This window comes from Podarcis bocagei, assembly GCF_964188305.1.
Source record: "Podarcis bocagei genome assembly, chromosome: 2".
NCBI lineage: Eukaryota > Metazoa > Chordata > Lepidosauria > Squamata > Lacertidae > Podarcis > Podarcis bocagei.
The window spans coordinates 99,589,340-99,617,194 of record NC_138126.1 but is presented as its reverse complement, the minus strand read 5'-3'; the positions used below and the strand labels follow the sequence as shown (position 1 = coordinate 99,617,194).

The 27,855-nt window shown below is 44.5% G+C and overlaps 2 protein-coding genes across 6 annotated transcripts in view; one reads left to right on the top strand and one right to left on the bottom strand.

The window, feature by feature from the left end:
• The window catches only part of RAB37 (RAB37, member RAS oncogene family), a 72,396-nt gene that overhangs the window by 1,907 nt on the left and 42,634 nt on the right, over positions 1-27,855 (top strand). The gene's annotated exons all lie outside the window — the stretch shown is intronic.
• Positions 1-27,855, bottom strand: part of CD300LF (CD300 molecule like family member f) — a 96,176-nt gene that overhangs the window by 65,540 nt on the left and 2,781 nt on the right. For 2 of the 4 annotated variants that reach the window (XM_081184639.1, XM_081184643.1), the window contains 6 exons: positions 20,457-20,795; positions 16,431-16,509; positions 15,470-15,567; positions 14,104-14,138; positions 13,399-13,563; positions 11,436-11,917 (listed from right to left, as the gene is read on the bottom strand). The exons of 1 other annotated variant lie outside the window; for it this stretch is intronic. In XM_081184639.1, the coding sequence (XP_081040765.1) occupies positions 11,834-11,917; positions 13,399-13,563; positions 14,104-14,138; positions 15,470-15,567; positions 16,431-16,509; positions 20,457-20,795 (800 nt within the window). In that variant the 3' untranslated portion in view covers positions 11,436-11,833. Of the gene's footprint in view, positions 1-11,435; positions 11,918-13,398; positions 13,564-14,103; positions 14,139-15,469; positions 15,568-16,430; positions 16,510-20,456; positions 20,796-27,855 lie in introns of those variants that run through there. One more of the 4 variants, XM_081184641.1, reaches the window with a different exon arrangement.

Sequence of the window (27,855 nt, the reverse complement as noted above, 5' to 3'; positions counted from 1 at the left end):
GCACACACTTCCGGGTCACGTGGTCAGCATGACGAAGCTGCTCTGGCAAGCCAGCACCAGCGCAGCACACAGAAATGCCGTTTACCTTCCCGCTATAAAGCGGTACCTATTTATCTACTTGCACTTAGGGGTGCTTTCAAACTGCTAGGTGGGCAGGAGCTGGGACCCAAAGACGGGAGCTCACCCCGCCGCGGGGATTCGAACCGCTGACCATACGATCGGCAAGTCCTAGGCACTGAGGTTTTACCCACAGCGCCACCCGCATCCCCAAATACAGTGGTACCTCAGGTTAAGTACTTAATTCGTTCCGGAGGTCCATACTTAACATGAAACTGTTCTTAACCTGAAGCACCACTTTAGCTAATGGGGCCTCCTGCTGCCGGAGCACGATTTCTGTTCTCATCCTGAAGCAAAGTTCTTAACCTGAAGCACTATTTCTGGGTTAGCAGAGTCTGTAACCTGAAGCGTATGTAACCTGAAGCGTATGTAACCCGAGGTACCACTGTAAATCACATACGATTTCTATAATTTACTGAGTTTTAGATATTTAAAATATTGGCTCATGAAGTCCTGTGCTGGGAAAGTTCTGTGATGTGTGAAAATACTGGGTTGTATCTTGTGTTAGTCCTACTACTCAGTCCTACTCAGTCATGTTCATTAATTTCAGTGGGTTTATTCTATTTTAGGTCTGTTAATTTCAGTGGGTCTATGCTAAGAAAAAACTTAATGGGATGCAACCCACCATTAATGTGTGTGTGTGCGCACGCGCCTGTGGTGTCATCTGCCCCTCCCATCAGCTTCCTTGACAATTACATGCTTTAAAATTTAGGTGATAACTTGTTTGCTGTGTGACGTGTTCTTTCCGTGTGTTGGTCTGCCTCTAGGACAGAAGCATCAGTTCAGTTCAATCCTTTGTTTGAAAGAAATAGAAGCAAGGTTTAGACCCTTTTAAATTATTCCTTTGGAGAGCTTTTCAAGGTTATTATAATCAAGGAGATGATGGGGCTCTTGTATACCACCTGAAGTCAAACCCCAGTGCACATGTGTACGTTTAATGACCTGGAGTTCTCTGAAAACTGGTTGTTGTCTTGAAATTCAATTGCTTCCTTTCATTGTCTGGCTCATCTTCCCTCTTGTGGCTACATCAGCCCTATAAGTCTTGATATAAATGGATTATTGAAGCCTGCACCTTGTCTGAAGCTTGTCAGACCAATTACAGGAGTACCAAACTTTTAAGGCTTTGTTTATCGTGCCCCCTGCCTTCTGATGAAGTCGGAGGAGCACCAGTAGTCTAGCTGTCAGCTCATTGTAATGTTGGCCTAGTTCTCTGGGCCAACTAGAAGTGACGTTGGGAAACCCGTAATCAGATCTTCTTTGATTTTTTTTTTAAATGCTAAATGAAGCCACTAGAGTGAGGGTGGAACCCATGGCCCTTCCAGATATTATCGGACTCCAGCTCCCATCAGCCCCAGCCAGGATAGCCGCTGGTCAGGAATGATGGGAGCTGTAGTCCATCAAATATCTGAAAGGCCACAGGTTCCCCACCCTGGGTTATGTTCATCCACTCAACAAGTGCCAGAGTCAGAGAGCAGAAGAAAGCAGGATAGACCAGCATAGAGGTGACTTTAGGTTAGGAGGAGGAGGAGACTTTCAGAAAAACTAACAAAGCAAGCAAACTCTGTTTCATGCTCTGCAGGCAAATGAAATGTGGAAACATCCTGAGTCATCAGCAAATCCTTCATAATACTCAATTTGGTAAACAGATTATGAATTGCAAGAACCTGGTTTCAATTGCTTTACTCCTAGGAATATTTCCTTAGTATTTGGCACATTCTCCCTTCAATAGTGGTGGCTGCCCCTGGGACCCTATTAAGGGGAGGATGGGAGATTTCAAACTGTGCATGAAGGAAAATATGAGATGGGAAAACCTTCTAAGTTTCTCTGTCCTCTCCACCCTCTTCAAATTGCTTTCACATTTGATAATTAATGGGATACTCCTTTTTTTAAACTGATGCAGCATTGATGTGGGGTGCAGCTTTTGCTCCTGATTTAACCAGCTCCTGTGCTGAGGAGTGCTTTGTATGGAGAAGTGAGCTGTAAAAAAGAGAGAAACTTGATGTGGATATGCTGTGGGCTTCTTGTTAACATTTCTGCATTTCTGCAAAGCCCACAAAACAGCTGAGTGAAATGCCCCATTTTGGAAAACAAGTGGGACTTGACACACTTTTGGAAGGCAAGTTTCCCCAGCAGTGGCAATGGCCAAACAGGAAGTGGAACAGGAAGTTGCCACTATTACTGTCCTCACAGGGGAAGCCTAGAAGTGTCTGCTCTTTGTTGGCAGGAATTCAAGGTACGTGCAGGACCTTGGAGAGCTCACAAAGTCCTATACTCCTGTCTATACAAATTATTGTCTTTGAAGCTGTGCAAACGGTTATCTCTGTAAGCACCTAGATGTAGCTAGAGCCTTATATGAGCTGACTGGATTTCTCATGTGATGAGTCCCACCTGCTCTGGAGGTGTTGGTTATTAAAGGGTCCTCATCTTTTTTTGCAGTCTTCAGGTTCTCTGGGTCTGGGGAGATGGGCGCTGTGGGAGACTCACCCTCTGAATTAGAGGGGGGTGGTAGAGTTGTGTCCTCCAGCCAGATAATCCTGAAGAAGGTCTTAGTAGTTCTTCCCCCACAAGCAGATCTAGAGCCTCATCTTCCTCTGTGTGGTCCATTGCACAGTGCATGGTTCCGAGGTGGTAGGTCAGTGGTATAACTCTTGCACTAATATAGTCAGCCAATTTGGACAAGCAGTGTTTCCTATGGGGATCAATGCAGTGACTGTCAGGAGCACAACCGAATCTACCTGCCACTTGCAAGTTTTTCAGTATGGAGGCCCCATTAGCCTGCACTGGACCTGTCATTTTTCTGTGCTTCGTGTATTTGTTGTAAATGGGTTATAAATTCTAGTGTCTTGGTACCAGCGAGGAAAGTGCTCATATTGGAGCATAACTGGGAAAGGAATACTTATAATGATTTGATATCACAAAGCTGGCTCAACCCTGCAGTGAAACTGCCAATGCAGCTTCCAGGACTAAGGAATTCAGGTTCAGCAGCTTTATACCCATTGCCAAAGAAACTCTAGGATTAAAAGAACACTCTTGTCCTCTGGGAATTGGCCGAATGGAAATACTGCCGCTAGGTTCCACTGTATGCTATATATTCTGGTGCATGCATTGCAAGTTCCTGCTCGATTTCCAGCAATTTTCCCTTCACTTTTTTTCTTGCCTATTACACTGCAAATGAGCTTGCAAGAATGGTAGGTAAGCAGAGCACACTGAAGGGCTTATGTTTCACTAGCAAACTGGGAACAAACTCTAAGTATGTGGCCCAATCAAATGGAAACTTCTGATGCCAACTTCATCTGGTGGGACTTAATGTTAGGATCTTGGGCACTGTGCGGCAGGAAACCAGGCACGAATGCTTCCAGGGTAGCACTGGTTTTTTATATAGGTCAGGTGAGATGAGATGGGATATCTCACTGTGCTGCCAGCTACGTGGATGTTATCATGTAGAATGGAGAAGAATGGGACTATGGCTCTGCTCAGTTTTATTGATTTCTGCTGATTTTTATGGGTGCTGCTTTTACTGTTGTGTCATTTGTGTTGCATTTGACTTTTATTGTATTTTGTTTAATTTACTCTAAGTTAGATACTGCCTTGTAAGTTCATACTGAAGGGTTGCCTATATAGTTACTGAATAAATACATAAATGCCTAACCATTAGTCCTGTGGTTCCCAACATGGGGCACGCACCCCACAGGGGGGGCAATTTGATTTTTAAGGGGTGCAATTCCATAATGAGTTATTAATAGATAATGGCCTTTTAGGCTTCCTCCACATGAATAGGAGTTCACTTTTTGAATAATAAGAATTATATGTCATGGGGATGGGTGGGGAGTCAGGATTTTAGAGATGCTTAGGTGGGGCATGGCCAAAAATAGGTTGGGAACCACTGCATTAGTCAAAGCAAATCAGAACATATACCAAGCTGGACTATCTGGTGGCCAGTATCTTCTCTGCTGCAGAGCAACAGCCCTTTCCAATTAAAAGATACCTTACTATTAATCACCTCTTCTCCCCCTTGCAACATGTCCCCTAGCATTTTAAAAGATGGCGGTAAAATCGTGTCAACACCTAAAGTTAGAACGTTATTATTTTGTGCCCTTTTAGTTCATTGTGGGTTGTTGTTGTTTTTTTTTTTTTTTTGCTTTTCCATTTTAATTGTATTTATTTTGTAAACCACCTTGAGAATATGAGGAAGTGGATATGTCTTAAGACATTTGAAGAACTGCAGGCTAGATTGTACGTTCCCTCCTAGCATCTCCCTTTCTTCCTTCTTCTGGAGAAACTGCAGTTTGCAGCTGAAAAACCTGGCTGAACTGCATGATTCGGTGATAAAAATAAAATTCTGAATAATATAACGAAGTTCAACCAGTTAGCACGAAGTTCACAGTTAGCACTGTGTGTTACTTTCTGCTTACCAAAGGTGGCTTCATGTGTTCAATCTTACAACTCTATATTTTGTAGCAGGAGAAGACAAAATTAAGGAGAGAGCTATACTGTATGTAATAATGAAACTGTGTGGAAATGTTTGTGCATTGGTCCTGCAGGGAGACTGTGACAGTGCCACAATCCTACATGAGTCTGTGTGCAATGACCTGGATTTTTCTATCCTGGGCTTGATGTCAGTCCTAAGAAGGGCTGGGATTCTGCACCAGCGCTGCCCAGAAAAATAGGAGGAGGATTTTAATTTATCACCCACCCTAAGGTTCCAGGGCAGATTACAACAATTTAAAATAGTTTAAAGCAGTTTAAAAAACTTAAAATTTTAAAAAAAATACAAGCGCACAAAAAATATTTGGTGTGCACCACTACTATGATTAATGTGGAGTTCCTGAACATATACCATGATCTGGATTTCTGTGAGTTTATTTACAAATATGCAGGTTGAGCATAGGCAAAGGCAGACAGCTTAACACTCTGGCAACAAATTCTCTTCAGAGAGGCAGCAACACTGCCATCCCATCTCCTGTTACCTTTGTTGTTGTTGTTGTTTTGTCGTTTAGTCGTGTCTGACTCTTCGTGACCCCATGGACCAGAGCACCTGTTACCTTACAGAACCCTTAAATCAGCTCATCCCTCTCTGTGTATCTCTCCCAGGTTTACCTGGCCTCAAAACTGCAGTTTCTCTTCTGTTCCCTTACCATACCCTCCAACATTTCTCTGATGAAAATAGGAATGTCCAATTCAATAATAATTTTATTCTTTATACCTTGTGCATCTTGGCTGGGTTGCCCCAGCCACTCTGGGCAGTTTCCAACATATATAAAAACATAATAAAACAAACATTAAAAACAATTTGCCTATACAGGGCTGTCTTCCAATATCTTCTAAATGTTTTATAGTTATCTCCTCTCCTATAGTTATAGCCACCAACATTTCTCCAATAAAAATAGAGATGCCCTAAGGAAAAGTGGGACATTCTGGGGTTCAAATCAGAAACCATGATGGCTTCTTTAAATCTGGGACTGTCCCTGGAAAATAGGGACACTTGGAGGGTCTGCCTTACATCTGCATGCACAAACACACATGCACACAATTAGTCTTTACTGGGTAGGTGAGTATGTCACCTCCCAGAATCTCGGAGGTTTCTCTGTAATTCAGGATGCTCCAAGCTCTCTGTACCAAGAAACAATTGTCTAACAATTAGCTCCTACAGAGAGAGACTCCTGGGCCATTAGCATTCCATTGTCAAGTACAAGACTGTCCAGGCATTGCCTTAAGCAATGATTCAATCTGATTCAATCCTGCTGACAGGTTACCCTTGAGGCAATGTAACTTTGGGCAGAAGGAAAAGGTTTCTTGCCTTAATGCAAACCCAGAGTGCTAGGCCTATTCATAGCAACCACATGGGAAACCCATAACAATGCTGTCCCCAAATACAGGGTTTCTGGGATTTGGTAGCAATGTAAAATGTGCATGTTGACACTGGATGATTATGTCAAAATGGGAATTTGTGAAGCTGAGAACAAGGAAGACTGTGAACTGACATCCATGACTGGACATCAAATAATCTGATCTATAGTCCCATTAAGCTGGAGAATTTGGGAAATATCAGTGCGGTTCTGTCCTTGAGTTACCTGAGCTGAATGGGGATGGGATTGCTACTAAATCTTTTACATGGGCATAACTTGAAAATGCTAAAACTGTTACACCCACGTGGTAATGGAATAAAAGAGGGTGGTGGAGGCAGATATTGGGACATGCTGGAGGTACGGGGTGAGTATAGGAATGTTCAGGGAGGCAGGAAAGGATATATTGTTTAATTATATCCTTTCCAACTTGCGTTAACAAGTTCTATAATTTAGCAGAGGAACATTCCCCTTTTAAACTTACACAGTGGATAAGTTTGCCAGGCTTGCTTAAGCCTCTAAAATAAGTTTCCTGGTAATTCCCCTTTATTCCCTCCTAAAAGGAACAGACGTGACAGTCTTGTATAAAAGGTATAAATTAGTTTACTCACATTTTCTCTTCACAGATGGATCTCAGAAGGCAGACTTAAGTTACACTTGGAATCTATCCCATAAGGAGATAGTGCCTTTGTCCTCTCTTGGCCAAGAGAGCATCTCAGGCTGACGAAAGCAAAATGGAGAAGAGAGAGGTGTTGTGGCCAGCCCTGTGCTTTTGTTACCTGCACAGGTGAGGTCATGCCCACCTCTGGTCACATGTAGAGGAAGTTTGTCCCAGCCCAGGAGGAAACAGGAAGTTTATCTGCTGGCTGGACAAACATCCCTCTTCATGTCTAAACATGTCCACTCTAGGAACGTTGTATTTGACTGCTCTGTGTTTCACACCCCACAGTGAGAAGGTCAAAGAAGTAGCTAGCTTTCTCTTTAGGGGAAAGTTTGTATCTCTGTGGCAGAACATCTGCCTTCCATGCAAAAGTCCAAGTTCAATGTACTGAATCTCCAGGTAAGACTGGGAGACATTTTGTGTCTGAAACCTTGGTATTTAGGGATGATAGATGTTGTAGTCCCAGCAACAGCTGGAGGGCCACAGGTTCCCCATCCCTGCAGGAGTGGCTTAAATGAGCCATTATTGACTCAACCATCCATGTATGTAGATAAAACTGGCCTACATTTCAGGGCTTTGTGAGCTTCTCTCATATAATGTCTGTGGAGCACTTGGGAGTAATGTACCCAGTTGGGAGTCTACAGGCAGGGAGGGTTATGATAGCAACATTCTGCAGATGGGGAATGTCTTCCAAAACAGAGGCAGAAAAACCTAATTGCTCTATTTCGCATCAGAACCTGTTTGCAGGCCTGAGTCACACAACCTTTATTGTTCCGTCTTTGGCCATGGTCAGTTTCACAGCCTGTTTCCCAGGGATTAAATTTATACCTTTTGGGAACACAGTGAGAGGTGGCAATTCGTAGACATGTAAACTCTGAATTTGTCAGGGTTACTTTGTCAGAAGTATAGGAGAAACCTGAAACCCAGAACTGGCTCATATAATTCCCTTGTGGGGTTCATGCCGATTGCTTGCTGTCAAGCCAAACAAAGACATGAGTAGCAGTTATTCCACTGTAATATATTTGGGAGCTGCCATCTGCCTACCTATCTTTTCCGTTCAGAGGAATTATATTGGATGCTGTTTTAACTCTAGTACAACAAGCCGCCTACTATTAAGTCATTACGCCGGCTAATAGTGTATGCATGGGCCAAATATAAATATACTATTGATGTTTGGTTTCCCATCTCTTCCAAAGAACTTATGAGCCCTGCATGCATGCAATTTCCATTCATTTGAGAGCTAATGGTTTTGATTAATATTTAAGGAACAGAATATTGAAAGCCACCCTGGTGACAGAGCGATCCAGATCGTTTAAGTGAACTGTGGGTAAATAATGGGAGATTGAACCCCACACCATTCAGAGAAGCTGCGGAATATTTTCCAGCTCTTATCGATACAGCTGGAGAGCAGCCTGTTGATTTTAATCAGTCCTCTTGAAAGTGCAGCAATGTGTTGCACAGAGGAACATGCAAATATCAAGTCCCTCCTGTCATGTGATCCCTTTCTTCTTGGCTGAAAAATCGCCACACATTTGAATAGCTGTGGGAGAGAACAAAGAGCCAAGCTGCAGTTCTTCTCTTCCTCTTCTCTTGGACGCCTTGGCACCAATGAATGACAGCCCACATACAAAGACCGCTCCCCACATCAAATGGGGGGTGCCTTTTGTGTGGTCGCACGCAGCCCCCCTGGATCCCAATGTGGCTCCTGGCTTCATTCTCCCCGGGCTGGAAACCTGGAGGTTTCAGGCCTTGGGCGGAATCCTTTAGTCTATCTTCCTAAATGGAGGGGGGCGCGAAGCGGTGACCCACATCCCCCTTGTGGCGGTGATCACAGGGTTCCCCGTTAAAGGGGTCTTGAGGGGAGGCATTGGCCATAAGCCGAGTGGTTGTCATTGCTCTCCCCTCCAACAGCTCTCTGCTTGAACATATGCTCAATTTAATGAAGTTGTGGCCAATTTTAATCCCATAGCACGTTGTCTTGAGTCATTATTCCACTCGGGGGTCAACTGGGGGGGGGTACTCCACCTGTCCATGCAAACATTGGCTATGCGCACATTATACTGTTTGAAGCACAGCAATTCCCTCAAAGAATTCTGGGCATTGTATTTTCTTGAGTGTTGCTGGGAATTCTAACTCTGTGAGGGGTAAACTATAGTGCCCAGAGTTCTTTGAGGGAAAGGCTGTGTTTTGAATGTGCTTTGAAGGTATAGGCTGGGTGCATGCAACCACTGCCTGTATCCTGCTACCATGCATTGTTTTCCAGAGGTCTTTACTTCTTTCAGTGGTGGGGAACCTGTGGCCCTCCAGATGTTGCCACACTACAATTCCCATCAGCCCTAGCCAATATGGTTCCTGTCTGCCTTCTCCAATCAGCTTGAAGTACTAAGCGTTCCTTCAGTGTGTTGTACACAAGAATGTTCCTGAGCCATTTCCAGACTGTCACTATCTTGTGGGCCAGATTCAGTTTTGTACCAACAAATTTTAGTTGTGCAATGAAAGTGGATCTGGTGCTCTTCTGTGGAAAACCCACTTCCAAAAAAGAAGAAGCAAAAAAGCAAAATACCCCCCCCCCAAGTTTGGCAAAGTACACTGGAAAGTGTGGTAACAATTGCTTAATGTGATGCCATCTCATGTCTGCCATCAGAACAAAAGCCCAATAAACAGTGGATCTATCATCTTCCCACAAATTTTGTGAAAACAAATTGGGGCGCGTGCTCAATAAATAGGTAATCTGGAGGAACCCCTGGATTACAAAAATGGCCAATGGGGTTTTGTTTCTTGTAGAAAACAAGGACTGAGGAAAGAAGCTGGTGTAATGCTTCTTTTTTAATTTTTAAAAAATATTTTTATTGATTTTTACAAATTTATATAATCCTTTCTTGAGATTTTCTTAATCTCTTTACTCCCCCCCCATCCCCAAGTCTACACATCAATGCAGTTTCCATATTTTTCTTTTTTCTTAATTATCCATAAACTTTGTTACTTTAGCTGGACTTTAAAAATCACTTGTAATGTTTTAATTCGTTTACAATGGTCTCCTAGAGAGGTTATAAATTTTTCCCATTCTTTTTAAAAGTCTTTATCTTCTTGATTCCTGAGTCTCTGGGTTAGTTTAGCCATTTCGGCATAATCCAGCAGTTTGGCTTGCCATTCTTCCTCAGTCGGGATCGTTGCTTCTTTCCACCTTTGAAGCCGATGTAATGCTTCTAATGCATTTGAGGACTTGGAATTTATTTTCCACCTCTGGCTGAAATAGGCAACTGTGCAGGGCAATCTTATACATGTCTACCAGTGGCGTAGCGTGGGGGGTGCAGGGGGGGCCGGCCGCACCGGGCGCAACATCTGGGGGTTAGGGTTAGGGGGCGCAAATCCACGGGTTAGGGGGCGCAAATTACTTGCCTTGCCCCGGGTGCTGACAACCCACGCTATGCCACTGATGTCTACTAAGATGTTAAGCCACACTGAGTTAAATAACACACTCCCAGGTAAGTGTGTAATAGCCTTAATTTTGTTTTTCTCTGTGATGGTTAGGGAGCGTGAGTTCAATACTGCAGGACAGGCTACTGGACCAAGTGGAGTGAGTTCTGAAGATCCAAAGCCCAGCTTGTCATTGGTGGGAGCAGCCTCCTGCAGTCCTGACATACTTGCTTTAGGGCTGGGATGGCTCACAGGTGCCTTCCAGATGTTGGACTACAAATTCCCATAAGCCTCAGGCAGCATGGTCAATGGGGAGGGATGATGGGAGTTGTAGTCCAACGAAATACATGGAGGGTACCACATTGGCTACCCCTGTACTAGAGTGTGAAGACTATAGGACTTATTTCTGGGTGCAGACACATAAAAGATTGCACCATTAGTACCTCCCATGTTAAGTAGCAAGAGGGATGTTTTCAGTAAGCGAAGTATGGAAATGCAATATGCTTTTAAAATGATACGCACAAGGAAGGGGCTTCCTGAGCAGGGAGACCTGGCTCTTTAAGGATTCGGTATTCTGCTGATTCAGTTTTGCCTGCTTTAATGAGGACTCCTGGGGCCATTCACAAGATCCAGCGTCCTCTTCAAGTAAGGAGCAACTTAACAGAGTATCTGTTCCCAATTACAGAAGGAAATTCAAGCTCACGCCGCCATGGATATTTCCAAACAGCCTCTTGGGCAATAGTGCCTGGATACTTCCACTTTCTCTGCAATCCCCCAGCCAGCAAGCACCCACCAATGAAGAACTGTTCTGAGCCTCCAGGCTGAGTATATCCTCTCCTCCCCACTCCAGACTTTAGCTTTTGATTGGTTGTCTCACTATCAGAAACCACTTGTGTCCTGTTTCTTAATTGCACCCATCCCAGGAGAATTTCCCAACAGCAGTTCTGAAGTTTCGAATAAAGCACCACAGTAACAATCATGCAGAAATGCACACAGATTACAAACAGCTTGTGATACTTCATTGGCTCTTGATATCAAAGGTACCTTACAGATAGCAATGGACTCACAGGCAAGCACACAGCAGCGGTCGTACAATATCATGGCAACACGTAAAACTCATTGATGTAAGAGAAATGGTGTGGAGAGCAAGGGATGCTTGAGAAGTCTGATTTCTGCTGATTCCAATGCAACTTGATCTGATCCACCCCATCCAGATCACCCCATAGATTTTGCACTTCTTCAGATTTGCAATCTAGTTCTTGGTTTATAGATACATTTAAAAAATACGCACAGGCTTTTTAAATGTATACTTTAGGATTCCAAATGTTTGCAATGAATTAGAATGTGTTTAAATATTATCTTGTGATAAAACATTTAAATAATTTTCTGTTGTTAAAAAAAAAAAAGCACAAAAATGGAATGGCCTTAGGAAAGAACTTGAGCAAACCAGGCATGAGCTTGTTCCATCCCTGTCAGGGACCTATGAAAACATCACAGCTTATTAGACTGCTCCTTTGAGGCAGGCAGGCAGGCTTAGTTTAACATGGCTTCTTGACTGTAGCTTGCTTCCGAGGTTCCTGCAGTGGTAAGGATCAGCTACAACTCATCACAGGCCACTGGGGATCAAGTGTGTGGAGTCCAGTCATACCCCTATAAGTGACAAGGTGTTGCAACAGTCCATTATTGGAAGGGGAGAGGAGCAGAAAGGGAAAGTGTTCCACGAGGAAGGTTCCAACTATTTTTCCTTTTCAGTTCACAGTACTCGATAGTTATCAGGATTTGAACTGGGTGCCTACTACATATTGGCATACGTAGCTTCTTCAACTGGACCTTGAAAACTTAAGGAGGCATATGATACCTGTTCTGTAGCTGTAGGAACCTAGAAAGTGAAAAAATAACAGCAGTACTGGTCAAGGAGGCAGGGACTATGGCAAGAAAAGAAAGCATTGCAGGGTGCGAGGAGGCAGCGTTGTGTAGTGCAGGGGTGGAGAACCTCAGCCCCAGGGGCCAAATGTGGCCCTCCACACCTCTCTTTTTGGCCCTTGGGACTGTCCCCAGGCCACACCACTTACTGGCTAAGCTTTGCATTCTCATTGAGTGTTTTTGCCTGGCTGGCATATGTCCGTGAACTCCGATTATGCCTCTTGCTTGCCTGGTTGGAGGTGTGCAAGGGGTGTGCAGAAACAAGGTAAAATTTGCAAGTAGTTTGTGCAGAAGGGAATGTGGGCCTCCAGCTAAAACAGGTTCTCCATCCCTGTTATAATGAGCAGTGTGTTCTATTTGGACTGGGGAGAGTCAGACCCAAACCCCAGAAAACTGGGGGGTTCTAATTTCTCTCAGCATAGCCTACCTGACAGGGAGCCCCAAGTCTCAAACATGGAGGGAGAATCTCATCAACACTGGCAAACAGTCTATTCCAATGGAAAAAGCAGGGAGGCAGGCTCTCAAACGACAGTCAACCCACAAGCCTCTCAGAGCCTGTCAAAGATCCTGTTCCTTGGAGGAAGCGCAGGATAATCCCATAATATGCAACACAAGTGCACACACTCTTGGTTTGCATAACATATTGCAAGATTGTACTTTGGCAGAATTTGCTAGTAGTGGCTTGGAAACTCTAGTCATCACTGCTGTGGTACAGAGAGTAAACATGCATGATCTCTCTGCCATGAGGGAGTACTATTGCCATGGACGTTCATGCCACTCAGCATCCCATGTCTAGCTTTGACCAACAGCGATGCTTCAGAAGAAGGAAGACCCAAAGGGATGGTGGGGAATGTGTGGTGTTGCAACCAACATTCACCCAAATTTGCTTTGGCCCACTCTTTTGGGAGTTTGTTGCATCATGGTAAAACCTCTGTCGACTACAGCACCACATTGTGACTTAAGGACAACCAAATGTGTCTTTAAAGTCCAATATAAGCAGTGACAGTCACACTTTGGGGCACATGCATAGTAAGTGACATGCTCCTGCGCTGGACCTAAGAGAGCTCGTGTGGATCTCGCCTACTATTTATGCAGTCCTGGCATCGCCAGACTTAATGCAGACCAAAATGAACTAAGACCAATTTTGCACTACTAACAGAGGCATATATTTTGAGAAACCTATTACTAGGTGGTGGTCGTTGTGGTCGTGGTCTGGGCTATAATTTATGGCGTATGCATTTCCCCAGGGTTCTTTGTGAATCACTCACTGGGAAATCAGTTGCACGAAGCAACAGGGGTCTTTCCAAAACTGCCTTTGTGATGCGCTCAAAAACGATATAAGTTTTTAGGCGCTGCCCCCTTAACGTGCGTGGAGATCAAAGGTGGGATATAAAAAGAGCAAAAAGCATTGGCAAATTTTCTACTCAAGGGAAGAACCTCTGACTGAGAAGCAGAAGTCGAAGCTTTCATCACGGTTGCATATTCCACTTCTTCTGTGTGGTTTGTTGCTTGGTGGGAGCTGGGCGGAGCTGCCTTGTGGTGAGGTCTCTGCTTTGGCTTCTCAGTTCTACCAGAAGTATTGCCTTCTGCACGCTTAGGAGCCTGAAATTAAACCAAAAACAACACGGTGTCCCATTTGGTATCTTTGAGCAGACCCCCCCCCATACCCCTTTGTATCTGTAGCATTATCTCAGGATATGTTTCCCCAAGACATTTGCACGTGGCCAAAAAACCGCACACGGAGCTATCGCCTGCAATCTTGGTTCACAACAGGTGCAAGAACTGTCTGAGTATAGCACCACAGTAAGCTACCTGAAAGAAAATGGTACCCTATTGTACCGAGTTCCACAGAAGTTGTAACAGGATGTCCTGGGAGTGGATCAGCGTGGGTCAAGGGAAGTGGCATTTTAAAGTGAATGTTCCCTGAAACTACTCTTAGCATTCTGGGAAGAGCAAGAATTTGGTTCAGCAAGCCTGCTGAGGTTGAAGGCAAAAGTGAGGAGGGGAGGGGAGGGGAGGGGAGGGGAGGGGAGGGGAGGGGAGGGGAGGGGAAGGGAAGGGAAGGGAAGGGAAGGGAAGGGAAGGGAAGGGAAGGGAAGGGAAGGGAAGGGAAGGGAAGGGAGAAGTCCTTTTGCCACTTACCGTAGACAGGAGGATATCCCCACATGCTTTGGCAGCTGAAAAGATAGCAGATAGGCTGCAATGTCACATCAGTGTCTTAAAACTATTTTTTTCCCCATTTCATTTTAAAAGCAGGTCAGGGAAATAGGAAAACAAGCATTTGGAAAGAATGAGCATCTCCACAGTATCTTCACATAGCAGGAAGGAAATGTTCTCAAAGGAGATGTGGGTAGCTGGCTGTGGAAAGTGGGTACAGATTTCCTCAGCCCTCCTAATCCAACTTCTGTATTGGTCTGGGTTGAGGCAGATGTTTTGCATGCAGGGGCTGTTCTGTTCTTCCACCTCCTTCCTCTGCCTCAGCACAGCATCACCTAAACAGCAACGTGCTTTAGAAACCCAGTTTTCAGAAAGTTTCACTTCTGCTATCTGCTCTTCTGCACTGCTACTTTTAGGTAGCCACAAATAAAACAATTTTCAAGGCCTCCATAAGTAGCTCCTGGGTGTGATATTGGGGCAATTAAAGCTGCATTGAGTGGCTATAGCTGGAGAACTATATTAACTGTAGTTATAACTGTATACAAGTTCAGCCAAAGGAAGCGTCTGTTCACTTACAGTGGTGCCTCGCAAGACAAAAAGAATCCGTTCTGTGATTCTCTTCGTCTAGCGGTTTTTTCGTCTTGCGAAGCAAGCCCATTGACGGATTAGCGGATTAGCGCTATTAGCAGCTTTTAGCGGCTTATCTGCTGATCGGATCAGCTGATAAGCGGCTTAGAAAAAGAAGGGGAAAGGGGAAAAAATAGCAGGAACTCGCAAGACATTGTTGTCTTGCGAAGCAAGCCCATAGGAAATTCGTTTTGCGAAGCACCTCCAAAACGGAAAGCTCTTTCGTCTAGCGAGTTTTCCGTCTTGCGAGACATTCGACTTGCGGGGCACCACTGTATTTAAAATATTTTGAGCAGGCCCTTCATTGTAGTAGAGACCAGGGCAGGCTTTGAACAGCAGTATAATCAGTTTAAAAACATAAGATTCCACACCACTTTGTTAGATTAAGCTTATTAAATTTGTGTATTGCTGCCCACTAAAAAAAAAGTCCCAACACAATTTACAACCAAGTAAAAAATTGCAGAAAACAATGACGTCCCACTCCAGTGCCAGCCCAGTAGGATAGCTCATATACAGGGTTGCACTGGAGGTCTTCAGTCAGTTTTTAACAGACGCGTAACCAGATTTCAGGAGTCTGAGGTCACGCAAAGTTCAAATGACCTGAAAATATGGAGGAAACCAGAAACGACAGTGGAGAGGCATGGGAGATGGAAAGGTAGGGGCAGACAGAAAGGATGAGACAGGAAAGATAAAATGCAGGGACTTCCTGCACACATCCACTCACCTTTTTGCTTCTTTAGGCTCCGCATTAGCAGCAATGCTGCTACTAAGAGCACCACCAGCACCAGAAAAATAACCGGCAACAGGATTGTGATGAAAAGGCTGGGATATGAAAAAGGCAGGAAGTATGTGAGACATGATGCGTTGGTTGCTGCTTGTTCTTTGGCACATAGCTCTGCAATGTGAATGGGACCTTGCTGGATAGAATTTGGAAGCTCTGAATGATCCTCCGCAAGAGAGAAACCCCTTCGGTTTGTGATAAAGGGGAAGGATAAACTCCACTCCCTACTTTTGCTGCTGCGTGACTGGGAACTGACATCTCCAATGCCCCTTCTCCCTTCTTCTTGCAGATCTCTTTCCTTCTACATATGGAGAAACCAATGGCCCTCCTGATATTGTTAGACTTCAGCTCTCATTGGCCAGCATTGCCCAATGATCAGGGATGTTGGAAATAATTTAGTTGTTCCCTTAGATCCCACTTTCCTCCAAGGTGCTCAAGGTGGAATCCATGGCTCTCGCCTCCCGATTTTATCTTCAAACAATGGTGTGAAGTAGGTTAAGCTGAGGGATGTGACTGGCTGAAGGACATCCACTGAGCTTCATCCCTCAGTGGGGTTTTGAACCCTGGTCTTCCTGGCCCCTGGTCCAACACTCTAACTACTGCACCACTGTAGTCCAACAACATCTGGAGGATCATTGGTTCTTCACCCCTGCTCTGAAAGTATCCTGCCGAAATTCCCAATTGGCAATTAGGAGAACAAATGTTTTCTGTTCCGTGTCAGAATTAACATAACATGTGAAATACTTCTCATGGACTGCTCAGTGGTTAGCTAGCCTTTTGCTCCTTACACAAAGCAGCACTGTGTCACAGCAGAAGCAAACAGAAGCTGGAAACCACAAATGGAAATGCGTCTTAGATTTCCCTACACCAGCATTTTGACAGACATCTGTTGTTCCGTCCTTACCCTGGTGGTTCAGAGTCTGAGTCTGGGCCTCTGGTAGTTACTGCTGCTGCTGCTGCTGCTACTGTAGTAGTGAGAGGCTCTAAAACAGAGACAAAAACACAGACTTCATCCCACCTCTCTATATGTATATACCATTATATTGTACAGTCAAGAGTGCATGTGTGAAGGCATCATGAGTCCACCAGTTCCTCTGGACCGCCGCCTACATCTGTCATCATTGAAACCGAGCCTCACTCAGTTTCTAAGAGCCAGGGCACTTCCAGATGGCCAATTAGTTGAACATTCATCCCAATCTGTTTGCATAAACTTTGCAAGGAGGTTATACAATGTCAGCTGCTCATTGAGCAGTCATTCGTAATCCTTTGCAGGGAAGTTGTATGACGTCAAGGCAAATTAAGTGTTACTGCACACTTTCTAGTGCATTTTCTTTCCTTCAAAAAGTCAAATTGCCGGGAGAATGGATTTGTTGCAGAGAAACATGAAACTTACTATGGTTGCGCCACCTAAATTTCCTGGTCTGTGTTTGAATATTACGCATAAAATAGCTTAGTCTGGAAGGAGCCCTGGTTAGATGATACATCAGCTTTCTTTCCTGTGCAAATAGCTGCTTGCTTGAACCGTTTACTGATGCGAGCGGTGTAATGTCTGGGGCTGGGGACTAGCATGAGTTTGCTGTTCCTCTTCTGTGGTAAGAACAGTATTGCGAGGAGAATCTTCTGCAACCTCTGATGTTACACACAGCCAACTGTTTGCATGAGGTTTCCTGACCCAGATCTCAGCCTCACAGGTAAAGCAGAGTCAGGTAACCTGCCTTCATGCTGGCACCAGCCTCAGAGTGGCAGAGCAGAAGGTTGAGAAGAAGAAAAAACAAAACACCTGTAATCCTTGCCAGTGGCGTAGCGTGGGGGGTGCCAAGGGTGCCGGCCGCACCGGGCGCAACATCTGGGGGGGGGCGCGAGTCCAGAGGGAAGGGACAAGTTCCTTCCTCCGCCGGGCTCCCCGCAGCCACCGCCAGCCTTGCGCCCTAGCGCGCGCGCCCCCCGCCGCCGCTGCAGCTGCGCTCCACTCACTGCTTGCAGGAGGAGCAGCCGCTGCAGCAGCGCCGACGCCGCCACCGACGCCTGGCCAGCACGGGCAGCCTCCGCACCCCGACACGCCGCCGGGCCTCGCAGCGCCCTGCGCTCCCCAAAAACCTCCAAGAGGAAGCCGGTGGGCGGGCGAGGCCCAGCTAAGCCTCTCACCAGCGGGTTAAGGGGCTTTCGGTTTTAAAAGGATTAGCTTGGGAAAGGGGGGGGCTGCTCACCGGCAAGCGCCTGCTCCGCGTTTCCAAAGGCGCTCGCCATCCGAGGGACACAGAGCGCTTGCAAGGAACGGGCTCCGTGGAGCAGGTTAGGAAGAGATCCCTTCCCTGGCAGGCCGCCGGCTTCGCCAGCTGTTTCCCATTCACAATCAGGAGGAACTTCAGGCTGCTTTCAGCTTTGGTAGAGGGAATCTAAGCAAGGGGATGGAGCCGGTGCCCTGAGGAAAGGCGGCAGCATTGGGTTTGTTTTTAGTTTAGAGAAAAGGCAAGCAAGAGGCGACAGGAGAGAAGCCTGCAAAACTAAGGCATGGCAAGGAGAGAGTGGACAGAGAGGAAAGTTTTTATCCCTCTCTCTGTACAATATAACTCGTGGGCATCCAGTGAAGCTGAACGTTGGAACAGTGGCGTAGCGTGGGGGGTGCCAAGGGTGCCGGCCGCACCGGGTGCAACATGGGGGGGCGCGCTCGCACTCGGGTGCTAAAATCCACGGGTTAGGGGGCGCAAATTACTTGCCTTGCCCCGGGTGCTGACAACCCACGCTACGCCACTGATCCTTGCCCATCACAGGGCCTAGTATCCACATGTACTGCAATGCTTGAAGTCAAAATCAAAAAAGCACAATGGATAGAAAGCTCTACAGGGAAGCTGGTACAGAAGCGAGGGAAGTGGTGGTAGATCAGAGCAATGTTAGCATACCCTACGACATTCCCCTGATGAAAATAGGGATGCCAGAGTGTGGCCCTAGTCAGCTGACTCATGGAAGAGCGCAGCACTACAGCAAGTGCCAGCACTGGCTTCAAGCACTGACTTATCCCTGGGACATTCCGTGATCCAATCAGAAGCCAGGATGACTTCTTTAAATCCAGGAATGTTCCTTTACAATAGGGACAGTTAGAGGGTGTGCATGAGCAATTGTCGCCCTCAATATGAATTCAAATATGAAGAGTAGACTGCTTGAAACAAGTTGTTGTGAACTGTTTCAACATATATTTATTGAGCAAGGACCAACTTGGTCTGGGAGTCATAACGTAAAGTAGTTTCCCATACCGATTGCACAAGACAGAAGGCAAATGTCAATGGTCCCACATTCAATATGTGTTCCAACTATGACCGCAGAGCTCTTTCCATGGTCATGTGTCTGACACACAGTTGTGGTCAACTGAGGTTTGCTTTTCTATGGCTTGGTAGGTGAGGAATTGTACAAGAACTTCAAAACGAAAGCAAGAGAACTTCCTGGGGAAACAGAGTGACAGGTGTTCCTCACATCTGCCGCCACCTTCCTGGTCTAGCTGTAGCTCCTCCCCAGCATTCGGGCAATTCCAGTAATCTGAGATTGCAGGGAAAGGATGTTGCTTGTTGTGTGACAAGTACTTAATTTTGGATTGCAAAGTATATTTCCATTCTTAGGTTGTTCATCCTCACATGACATAGGCTTCTGCTGCTTCAATATACAGCCTCCTAGTTCTCTGCAGTTCCTGCCTGTTGGCCTGGGATGAATGCAAAATGTCCTTTTCCTGAACATTTGAACCAACTGTATTAGGTGGGATCAATGCCCTGAGCCACTGAATGCAAAATCATTGTATCCAGAGAATAGCAATGGAAAAGTGGGGAGGGCCAGTTCTTGGGCCCCCTCCTCTGGTACCCAATGCCCTAACATGAATACGAGTGTTTTCAGCATGAAATGATAATGAGCAAAAAACAGACGGGGTAGCTAGCATAAAGCACCCGTTTTCAAATACATCCTTCATCAGTGTATATACATATTACAATCTTATGATCATACAAGCCTCACTGAAGAAAATCTTTCCTGGTCCCCTTTATGCAATATGTATGTACAATGATGAAGGATGGATTTGGAATCTGGTCCCATCACCTCCTGGCAAATAGAAGGGGAAGAAATGGAGGCAGTGAGAGATATTACTTTCTTGGGCTCCATGATCACTGCAGATGGTGAGAGCAGCCACAAAATTAAAAGACGCCTGCTTCTTGGGAGAAAAGCAATGACAAACCTAGACAGCATCTTAAAAAGCAGAGACATCACCTTGCCGACAAAGGTCCGTATAGTAAAAGCTATGGTTTTCCCAGTAGTGATGTATGGAAGTGAGAGCTGGACCATAAAGAAGGCTGATCGCCGAAGAATTGATGCTTTTGAATTATGGTGCTGGAGGAGACTCTTGAGAGTCCCATGGACTGCAAGAAGATCAAACCTATCCATTCTGAAGGAAATCAGCCCTGAGTGCTCCCTGGAAGGACAGATCCTGAAGCTGAGGCTCCAATACTTTGGCCACCTCATGAGAAGAGAAGACTCCCTGGAAAAGACCCTGATGTTGGGAAAGATGGAGGGCACAAGGAGAAGGGGACGACAGACGACAAGATGCTTGGATAGTGTTCTCGAAGCTACCAGCATGAGTTTGACCAAACTGCGGGAGGCAGTGGAAGACAGGAGTGCCTGGCGTGCTCTGGTCCATGGGGTCACGAAGAGTCGGACACGACTAAACAACAACAACAACAACAAAACTTTATGCTAGCTACCCCATCTGTTTTTTGCTCATGAGCATCTGATGCCAAAAACACTACTATTCACATAAATTAAATTTTCGAATCAGCCTTTTGCATGCTTTTGTCTACTTTTTGCTTTTTAGCTCGTAACGTGTACCCCTTGTTTTTTGTACTAACATGAATATTGACTTCCAAATCTGTCTCAAAAAGTCAGGGAAAGAACTTACCTTGCAAGACAACCACAGTGACTGGAAAATAATCATCAGACCCAAGTGATATATTTACCCCACACCGATATTGCCCAGTATCATCCAGAGTCAGGTTCTCTGTAATAATTGTAAATAGGCAGAGGCTACGATTGTCATTGACAGAGAATCTGTCCTGTTTCACTAGGGAAGATGATTCTGTTGTTTCAATAATTTTCTTGCACTGGTATTTCAGATCCTTGCACCAGAATTTCAGATAGGATTCATATGCTTCTGAATAACGGCATATGACAGATAACGACCCACCCACAGGTCCACTCATTGTACTATTACTGATGATGGGTAATCCAGAGAAAGGACCTGAAAAGAACAGAGTAAACAACACTCACAACCCTCTCCTTCTGTATGGAAAAGTAACACTAGGCACATTAGGCCAAAGTGGGGGGGGGGGGGCGTACTTTGGAATTCTATCAGTCAGTGTCAGTTTTCATGCATTGTGTTCTTATTCAACACAAGATAGAAAATATAATCTTGGAGTAATCATAAAAAATTAGAAATATACAACCATGGATAAGTTTCATTAATACTGCAGTCATATGTACACAGAAGTAAGTCCCACTGAATTCAGGGAGGCTTACTCCCAGGTAAGTGGGCAGAGACTCAGTGAGGGCTTGCTTCTGAGTAGGTACTGTCATTTATTCATTGCTTTCTACCAAAAAAACAACAACCACCACACACTTTCCTAAGTGACGACTAACAAATATATAGCATATCAAACATCCTCTGAATAATTTCAAACTAAATACACAGAATGAAACACCATAAAATAAAGATTCCAAGAGTTGGTAAGTCAACAACAACTGAACAACCTTAGCAACCTGCAGAGCTCTAGAAGTCAAATCTCTTGAGGTGAGAGGTTGTATCTTAAAGGCACTTCCTACCCACACAGACACCCTGTGTTAACTGATTTTGTGACATACCTTTTATGCAATGCAAGCTGGCTAGATTTTTTTGGTTGTAAGTTGCTCTGAGTTGCCTTGGGCAAGATAAAGTGACTAACAGATGTTAATAATAATAATAATAATAATAATAATAATAATAATAATAATAATAATAATAATAATAATAATATAACAACAATAAAGAGGGGTCCTACTCAACTCCACTAAGAGATGAGCACAAAGAGACCACAAATTATATTGCTGTGCAATCTTAAGTTAAAAGACCAGAATTCTGAGCAAACAGGAGTGTCTTGTCCAATGCATTGTGCCACAGGCGTGTTTTCCTGAGGAGCACATTCCACAAAAGAGGAGACCCCCTGAGAAAGCTCATTCGCTCCTTGCCACGCTCCTCGCCTTCAGAGGCGGGACTAGCTGCTCTGGCACCCGGAGCGGCACACATGCTGTGCACTCAGGGGCGGAGCTAGCTGCCCGCGGGGCCAGTGTCCTGGAGGTGGCACAGCAATGTCACCCCCCCAGGGAAGAAACCCGGGGTGGACTGCACCCCCACCCCCCCATTCCTCCGCCAGTGCTCACCTTCTCAGAGGGCCCCCCAGGCATGGAGGGCCACAAGGTGCTGTGAGAAGGAAAGGCAGGGAGGAGCTTCAAATGGACATTCTGCCCCGGTTCTCTTGGTGTCTTTAAAAAAAGGCAATGCTGAAAGCAATTCTGGTGTTCTGTTCTTTTTTTAAAAAAAATAATGTTAAATAGATGTCATGAAAAGAATATTAATATTTCATAAAAGCAGTATGTCGTGGAGGGGGGAAATATGAGTTGCTCACCGGAAACAAAGAGAAGTGTTTCAGGTACACCTAATAACTCCTTAGGTTTCTTGCTGCATGGCTGCTCCACAGCCCTTTCCAACCAGTTTTGTGCAAACAAACTCAGCTCCAGGAAAGCTGTCTGTTCTTCTCCTGTGGCTGCAGCTGCCCAGTATGTTCTGCTGCTTCCTTCCCCTTGCAGCATCTAAACCACTCGTTTCCTTCACATAAATAGCTAGCTAGCACGAATGTGCCTTTATTTTATTTTTCTGCATTTTATATTCTGTGGCATTCTGCCACACTGAGAGAGCTTGTGTGTTTGTTTGCTTGTGGGTTGGTTGGTTGGTTGGTTGGTTGGTTGGTTGGTTGGTTGGTGAAAGTATTCTAAAAAATATATTGAACTATAGTTAATTTTTAAAAACATGAAAAAATGGAACAACAAAAAAAGCAGCACCATTAATAAAATCGGCAAGTGTCGACAAAACAAAACTTCATGAGTCACCTGTGATTAGGAAAACATTCAGGATTTTTTGTTAAGTCTACCTGCCGCCGGGAACTGGAGAAGGTGGCAGAAAGGGCTCTGCATTGTGATCACTAATCAGTGGCGTAGCGTGGGGGGTGCAGGAGGGGCCGGCCGCACCGGGCGCAACATCTGGGGGTTAGGGGGCGCAAATCTACGGGTTAGGGGGCGCAAATTACTTGCCTTGCCCCGGGTGCTGACAACCCATGCTACACCACTGTCACTAATATACAGTTGTTCTCCTTCCTGAACAGCTGGAATGTTTGAATTTTGAGGGCAAGCTTAATATCTAAATTTGCACATAGGTCACTTTTCACTCCTCTATAGAATATTAGCTTTAAGAGGCATGCAACAGCTGAAATAGTTTGAGGGAGGAAGTGTAGGGGGGTGATTAACGATGGACTCAGTAGCGTAATTCCATCCTGTTTCAGTTTAGCTGGTGCTCAGTTATAGTCCTGCTCCATCTCATTTTGTGCAGATCTTTTGAAGGAATGGAAGAGAAGTCCACATTTAAAACCTATGCATTCTATATGGGCTTTTTTGTGAAAAATACACATTTTTTCCAATGCATTTCAATGCAAAATGCATGTTTTAGTACACAGTCATTTTTAACTTGAAAACTAACTTTTTATGTGCACTTTTAGTGCACCAAAATGAAATTGCAAAATCCACAGACACGTGTAATCTTTCTTGGAGCTGCATTCTGAGTAGCAAGCAAGTCTGCAAATATTGGATCAGGTCAGTCTGCTGCTAGAAGCAGGCTGAAATCATTTCTCCCCCTCCCCCTTTCAAAATGTTTACCAAATCATGAGCATTTTGCCTGATTCACGCGGCTCATCTGCATTTCTGTTTGGTTGGTGACTTCTGGACATGGGTGTGAAAGGTCTCTCTTTCGTCCCACTGCTTTTCCAGGGAAAACTTGGTACAGTGGTACTTCAGGTTAAGTACTTAATTCGTTCCGGAGGTCCGTACTTAACCTGAAACTGTTCTTAACCTGAAGCACCACTTTAGCTAATGGGGCCTCCTGCTGCCACCGCGCCGCCGGAGCACGATTTCTGTTCTCCTCCTGAAGCAAAGTTCTTAACCTGAAGCACTATTTATGGGTTAGCGGAGTCTGTAACCTGAAGTGTCTGTAACCTGAAGCGTATGTAACCTGAGGTACCACTGTAGTTACCACTGAATCAGAGCAAATGTCAATTGGGCTTTTCTGCAGATCGACTTTTGTTCCAATTCAGGGCTTACTCCCCACTTCAGCTTGCCCTGCTGTTCCTCCTGGGGAAACCCAATCTTTAGTGCTGAATCAGAACAAATAACAACTGGATTTTCCACAGATTGTCTTCGTTCCGATTTAGCACTAAAGAGGGCTGTTTTCCCAGGAGAAAGCTGCGGGGCAAAGTCAAAACCTGTGCTTTTTATGCAGAAGACAAGCAGAAGTGAGCCCTCAGCGGGTTTTCCTGGGGAAACAGTGGGACAAAAGAAAAGACAAAAATGAAGAAATTGCGGGACAAAGAGAAGTGTGGAAGAGCCCACAGTGAACCACTCTCATTAACTTCCACAAGGCTTAAGAGCAGCTTCCGGAGAGCATATTTGTATCCATGAAATGGGACCTAGGGACAAGGAGGCCTAAAACCTTTTCCCCCGGGGATGTTGCTCTGATCAGATGTGGAGATCTCTGCAGATGCTTACCAATAAGGGGGGGAAACGAGACACCCGGTCAGTAGGCTAGCTCTCTGTGAATATTCCACTGAATGCTACCAATGCTATGTCTTAGTGCACATGGTACACAATATTCCTACCAGTAACCATTAGAGAACATTGGGAGTGGGGCTGTTAGTTCCAAAAAGCACACCCCAAAAACCAGTCTCAAATGTTGTGCTCCTTCACTTGAGATTTGCAAAGAAGGAGTACACGGGGCAGGCAACACACACACAACACCTTGAAGCCACACCATAAGAGAGATGCTTCTCTCCGCAACATCTTACTCAGATGCTTGTGACTTCAAAGTACTGGGATTCCCCCAGACTTCCCTTTCTCGCCCATGTTGCTCAGTTTCTGGGAAATTCTACTCAACTTTAGCCCGGTAAATGAACTACTGAGCTAGTGCATCTTACGAATTAAGGAGGTTCCTTTCTGACAGAGATATATTTGTGCTTCAGAGGAGGAATTGTATTACAACAACTTTCACTATGATGCCATGCAGTACATTCCACAATCTTGGCAAGACGCACGTACCATAGTAAAAAAAACAACCCTCTGAGAATAGAACAGGACAGTGTTTCAACCTCTAGTGTCTTATTTACGCTTCCTCTTGACTGTGGATGCTTCCAGGCAGTCACTATTTTGGGGTGGGATTTAATCACATACGCATAAACTTAAGGTTGCGCAGTGATAGTTGACTGGGAGGCCACGTGCAACAAATATGCCTCCCAAAAGATCTGGCTTTTTGGAACGAGGAAAAGTGATGGCAAAATGCAATTGGAAAGTGTGGGACAGAGTTCGCTTTGACACGATGCCATCTAACCCCTCTGCAAACAAATCGGAATGAATTCTCATCAAATAGCCAGGGTCATCCATTCTCCCTGAAAGCACGTCAGGATGAATGCTCCATAAACAGGTCATCTGGAAGCCTGGTATCCAGTGGGCAGTCAAAAGCAAAGTCCCCCTCCCCTCCTCACTGAGATGTTGCTGATAATCAATCCTGCAATGTAATAGAAAGCATTTCTGCAAGCATAGATTTCCTTAATGTGAATGTTATACAGTCAAACCTCGGCTCCTGAATGCATCCATTATTGTACGTTTTGACTCCCAAATGCCAAAAACCCAGAAGTAACTGCTCCTGTTTTCAAATGATTTTCGGAAGCCGAATGGCTTCTGGGGAGGTTTTTTTTTTCTTTTTTCTCCATTGACTTTGCTGACCGCCCTTTGATCCTCAGTTGTCGAACAGTCTTCTGAAACGGATTAAGTTCGACAACCGAGGTTTGACTGTACCTGCATCATAGAATTGTAGAGTTGCCCAATCCCTTGCAATGCAGGAATCTTTTTGCCCTATGTGAGGCTTGAACCCACAACCCTGAGATTAAGGGACTCATGGTCTACCAAACTGGGGCATCTCAGCTGACAACAACATAAAACAAAATTTGTTTCGTTTAGCAGGTCAAGGGTGTCCAGGTCGGAGCTAAACATTACAAGTTAAGAGCGTTTGCAGATGACCTAGTATTGACTTTGCAAGAGCCAAACGCTAGTACGAAAAAGGTGTTAGAAATAATACAACAGTTTGGCCAGGTAGCTGGATTCAAGCTGAATAAACAAAAAACCAAAGTCTTAGGCAAAAATCTAACAGATGCAGAAAAGGAGAAGTTCCAAGAGGAGACAGGGTTGACACTGGTCAAGAAGGTGAAATATCTAGGGGTCTATTTGACATCAAAAAATGTGAATTTGTATAAAGATAACTATGAAAAATGTTGGTCGGAAATTAAAAAAGACCTAGAAATTTGGTCAAATTTGAAACTGTCAATGCTAGGCCGAATCGCTGTGATTAAAATGAATGTATTGCCTAGAATGTTATTTTTGTTTCAGACCTTGCAGATCCTGGATAAGATGGAATGTTTTAAGAGGTGGCAGAAGGATATTTCAAAATTTGTCTGGCAGGGCAAAAAGCCCAGAATTAAATTTAAAATACTGACAGATGCGAAGGAAAGAGGGGGATTTGCCCTGCCGGACTTGAAATTGTACTATGAGGCAGCAGCATTTTGCTGGCTGAAAGAATGGATGCTCCTCGAAAATACAGACATCTTAGATCTGGAAGGTTTCAACAACTCTTTTGGTTGGCACGCATATTTATGGTATGATAAAGTTAACAGTATTTTCAAGAATCACATTGTTAGAAAAGCATTGTTTAATGTTTGGAGAAGATACAAAGACCTTTTGGAAAACAAAACCCCTAGATGGGTCTCACCAGTGGAGGCCAAAGCAGTGAAGAAACTCAATATGGAGGTCGGATGGCCGAAGTATTGGGAAATTTTGGAACAAGATGGAGATAAGTTGAGATTGCAAAGCTATGAGAAACTGAAGCATAAGGTACAAAATTGGTTTCAGTATCATCAAATAGTGGAATTTTTCAAACAGGACAGGAAAATTGGTTTCCAGATGGAAAAATCAAAATTAGAAACTGAACTGCTAGAACCTAATACTAAGAATTTATCCAGAATGTATAATTTGTTGCTGAAATGGAATACACAGGAGGAAACAGTCAAATCAGCCATGATTAAATGGGCACAGGATGTTGGTCATAACATTATGTCAGATGACTGGGAATGGTTATGGAACACCGGTATTAAATTTACGGCATGTAATGCCTTAAAGGAAAACATTATGAAAATGGTGTACAGGTGGTACATGACCCCAGTCAAGCTGGCAAAAATTTATCATTTGCCCGATAACAAATGTTGGAAATGTAAAGAGACTGAAGGTACCTTCTACCACCTTTGGTGGACATGCCCGAAGATTAAGGCTTTTTGGGAAAAGATCTATAATGAAATGAAAAAGGTACTTAAATGTACTTTTCCTAAAAAGCCAGAGGCCTTTCTCCTGGGCATTGTCGGCCAATTGGTGTCGAAGAAGGACCGAACTTTCTTTATGTATGCTATAACAGCAGCAAGAATTCTCATCGCAAAGTATTGGAAGACACAAGATTTACCCACTCTGGAAGAATGGCAGATGAAAGTGATGGACTATATGACATTGGCTGAGATGACAGGCAGAATCCGTGACCAACGAAAAGAGACGGTGGAAGAAGAATGGAGAAAATTTAAAAGTTACCTTAAGGACTACTATAAACTTAATGAATGTTAATGTGCTGTGGTTTTTAGAAACAAAGGGATACAGTGATATAAGATCAGAACATAGAGAGGACTAAGTTGACAGAGGTTGAAAAGTAACAATTGGGAGTTGCTACAAAACTCTGGACATTGGGATGCAGAAAGGGGAGGTATGGGGAAGTCCCAGAAAAGAGGTTTATGAAAATATGTTATGAATTTATACATGTATGTTTGTTCTTTCTGTGTTTGTTTGTCTTTAAAAATTCTGAAAAACCAATAAAAATTTTATAAAAAAAAAAAAACAAAATTTGTTTCGTTTACCGT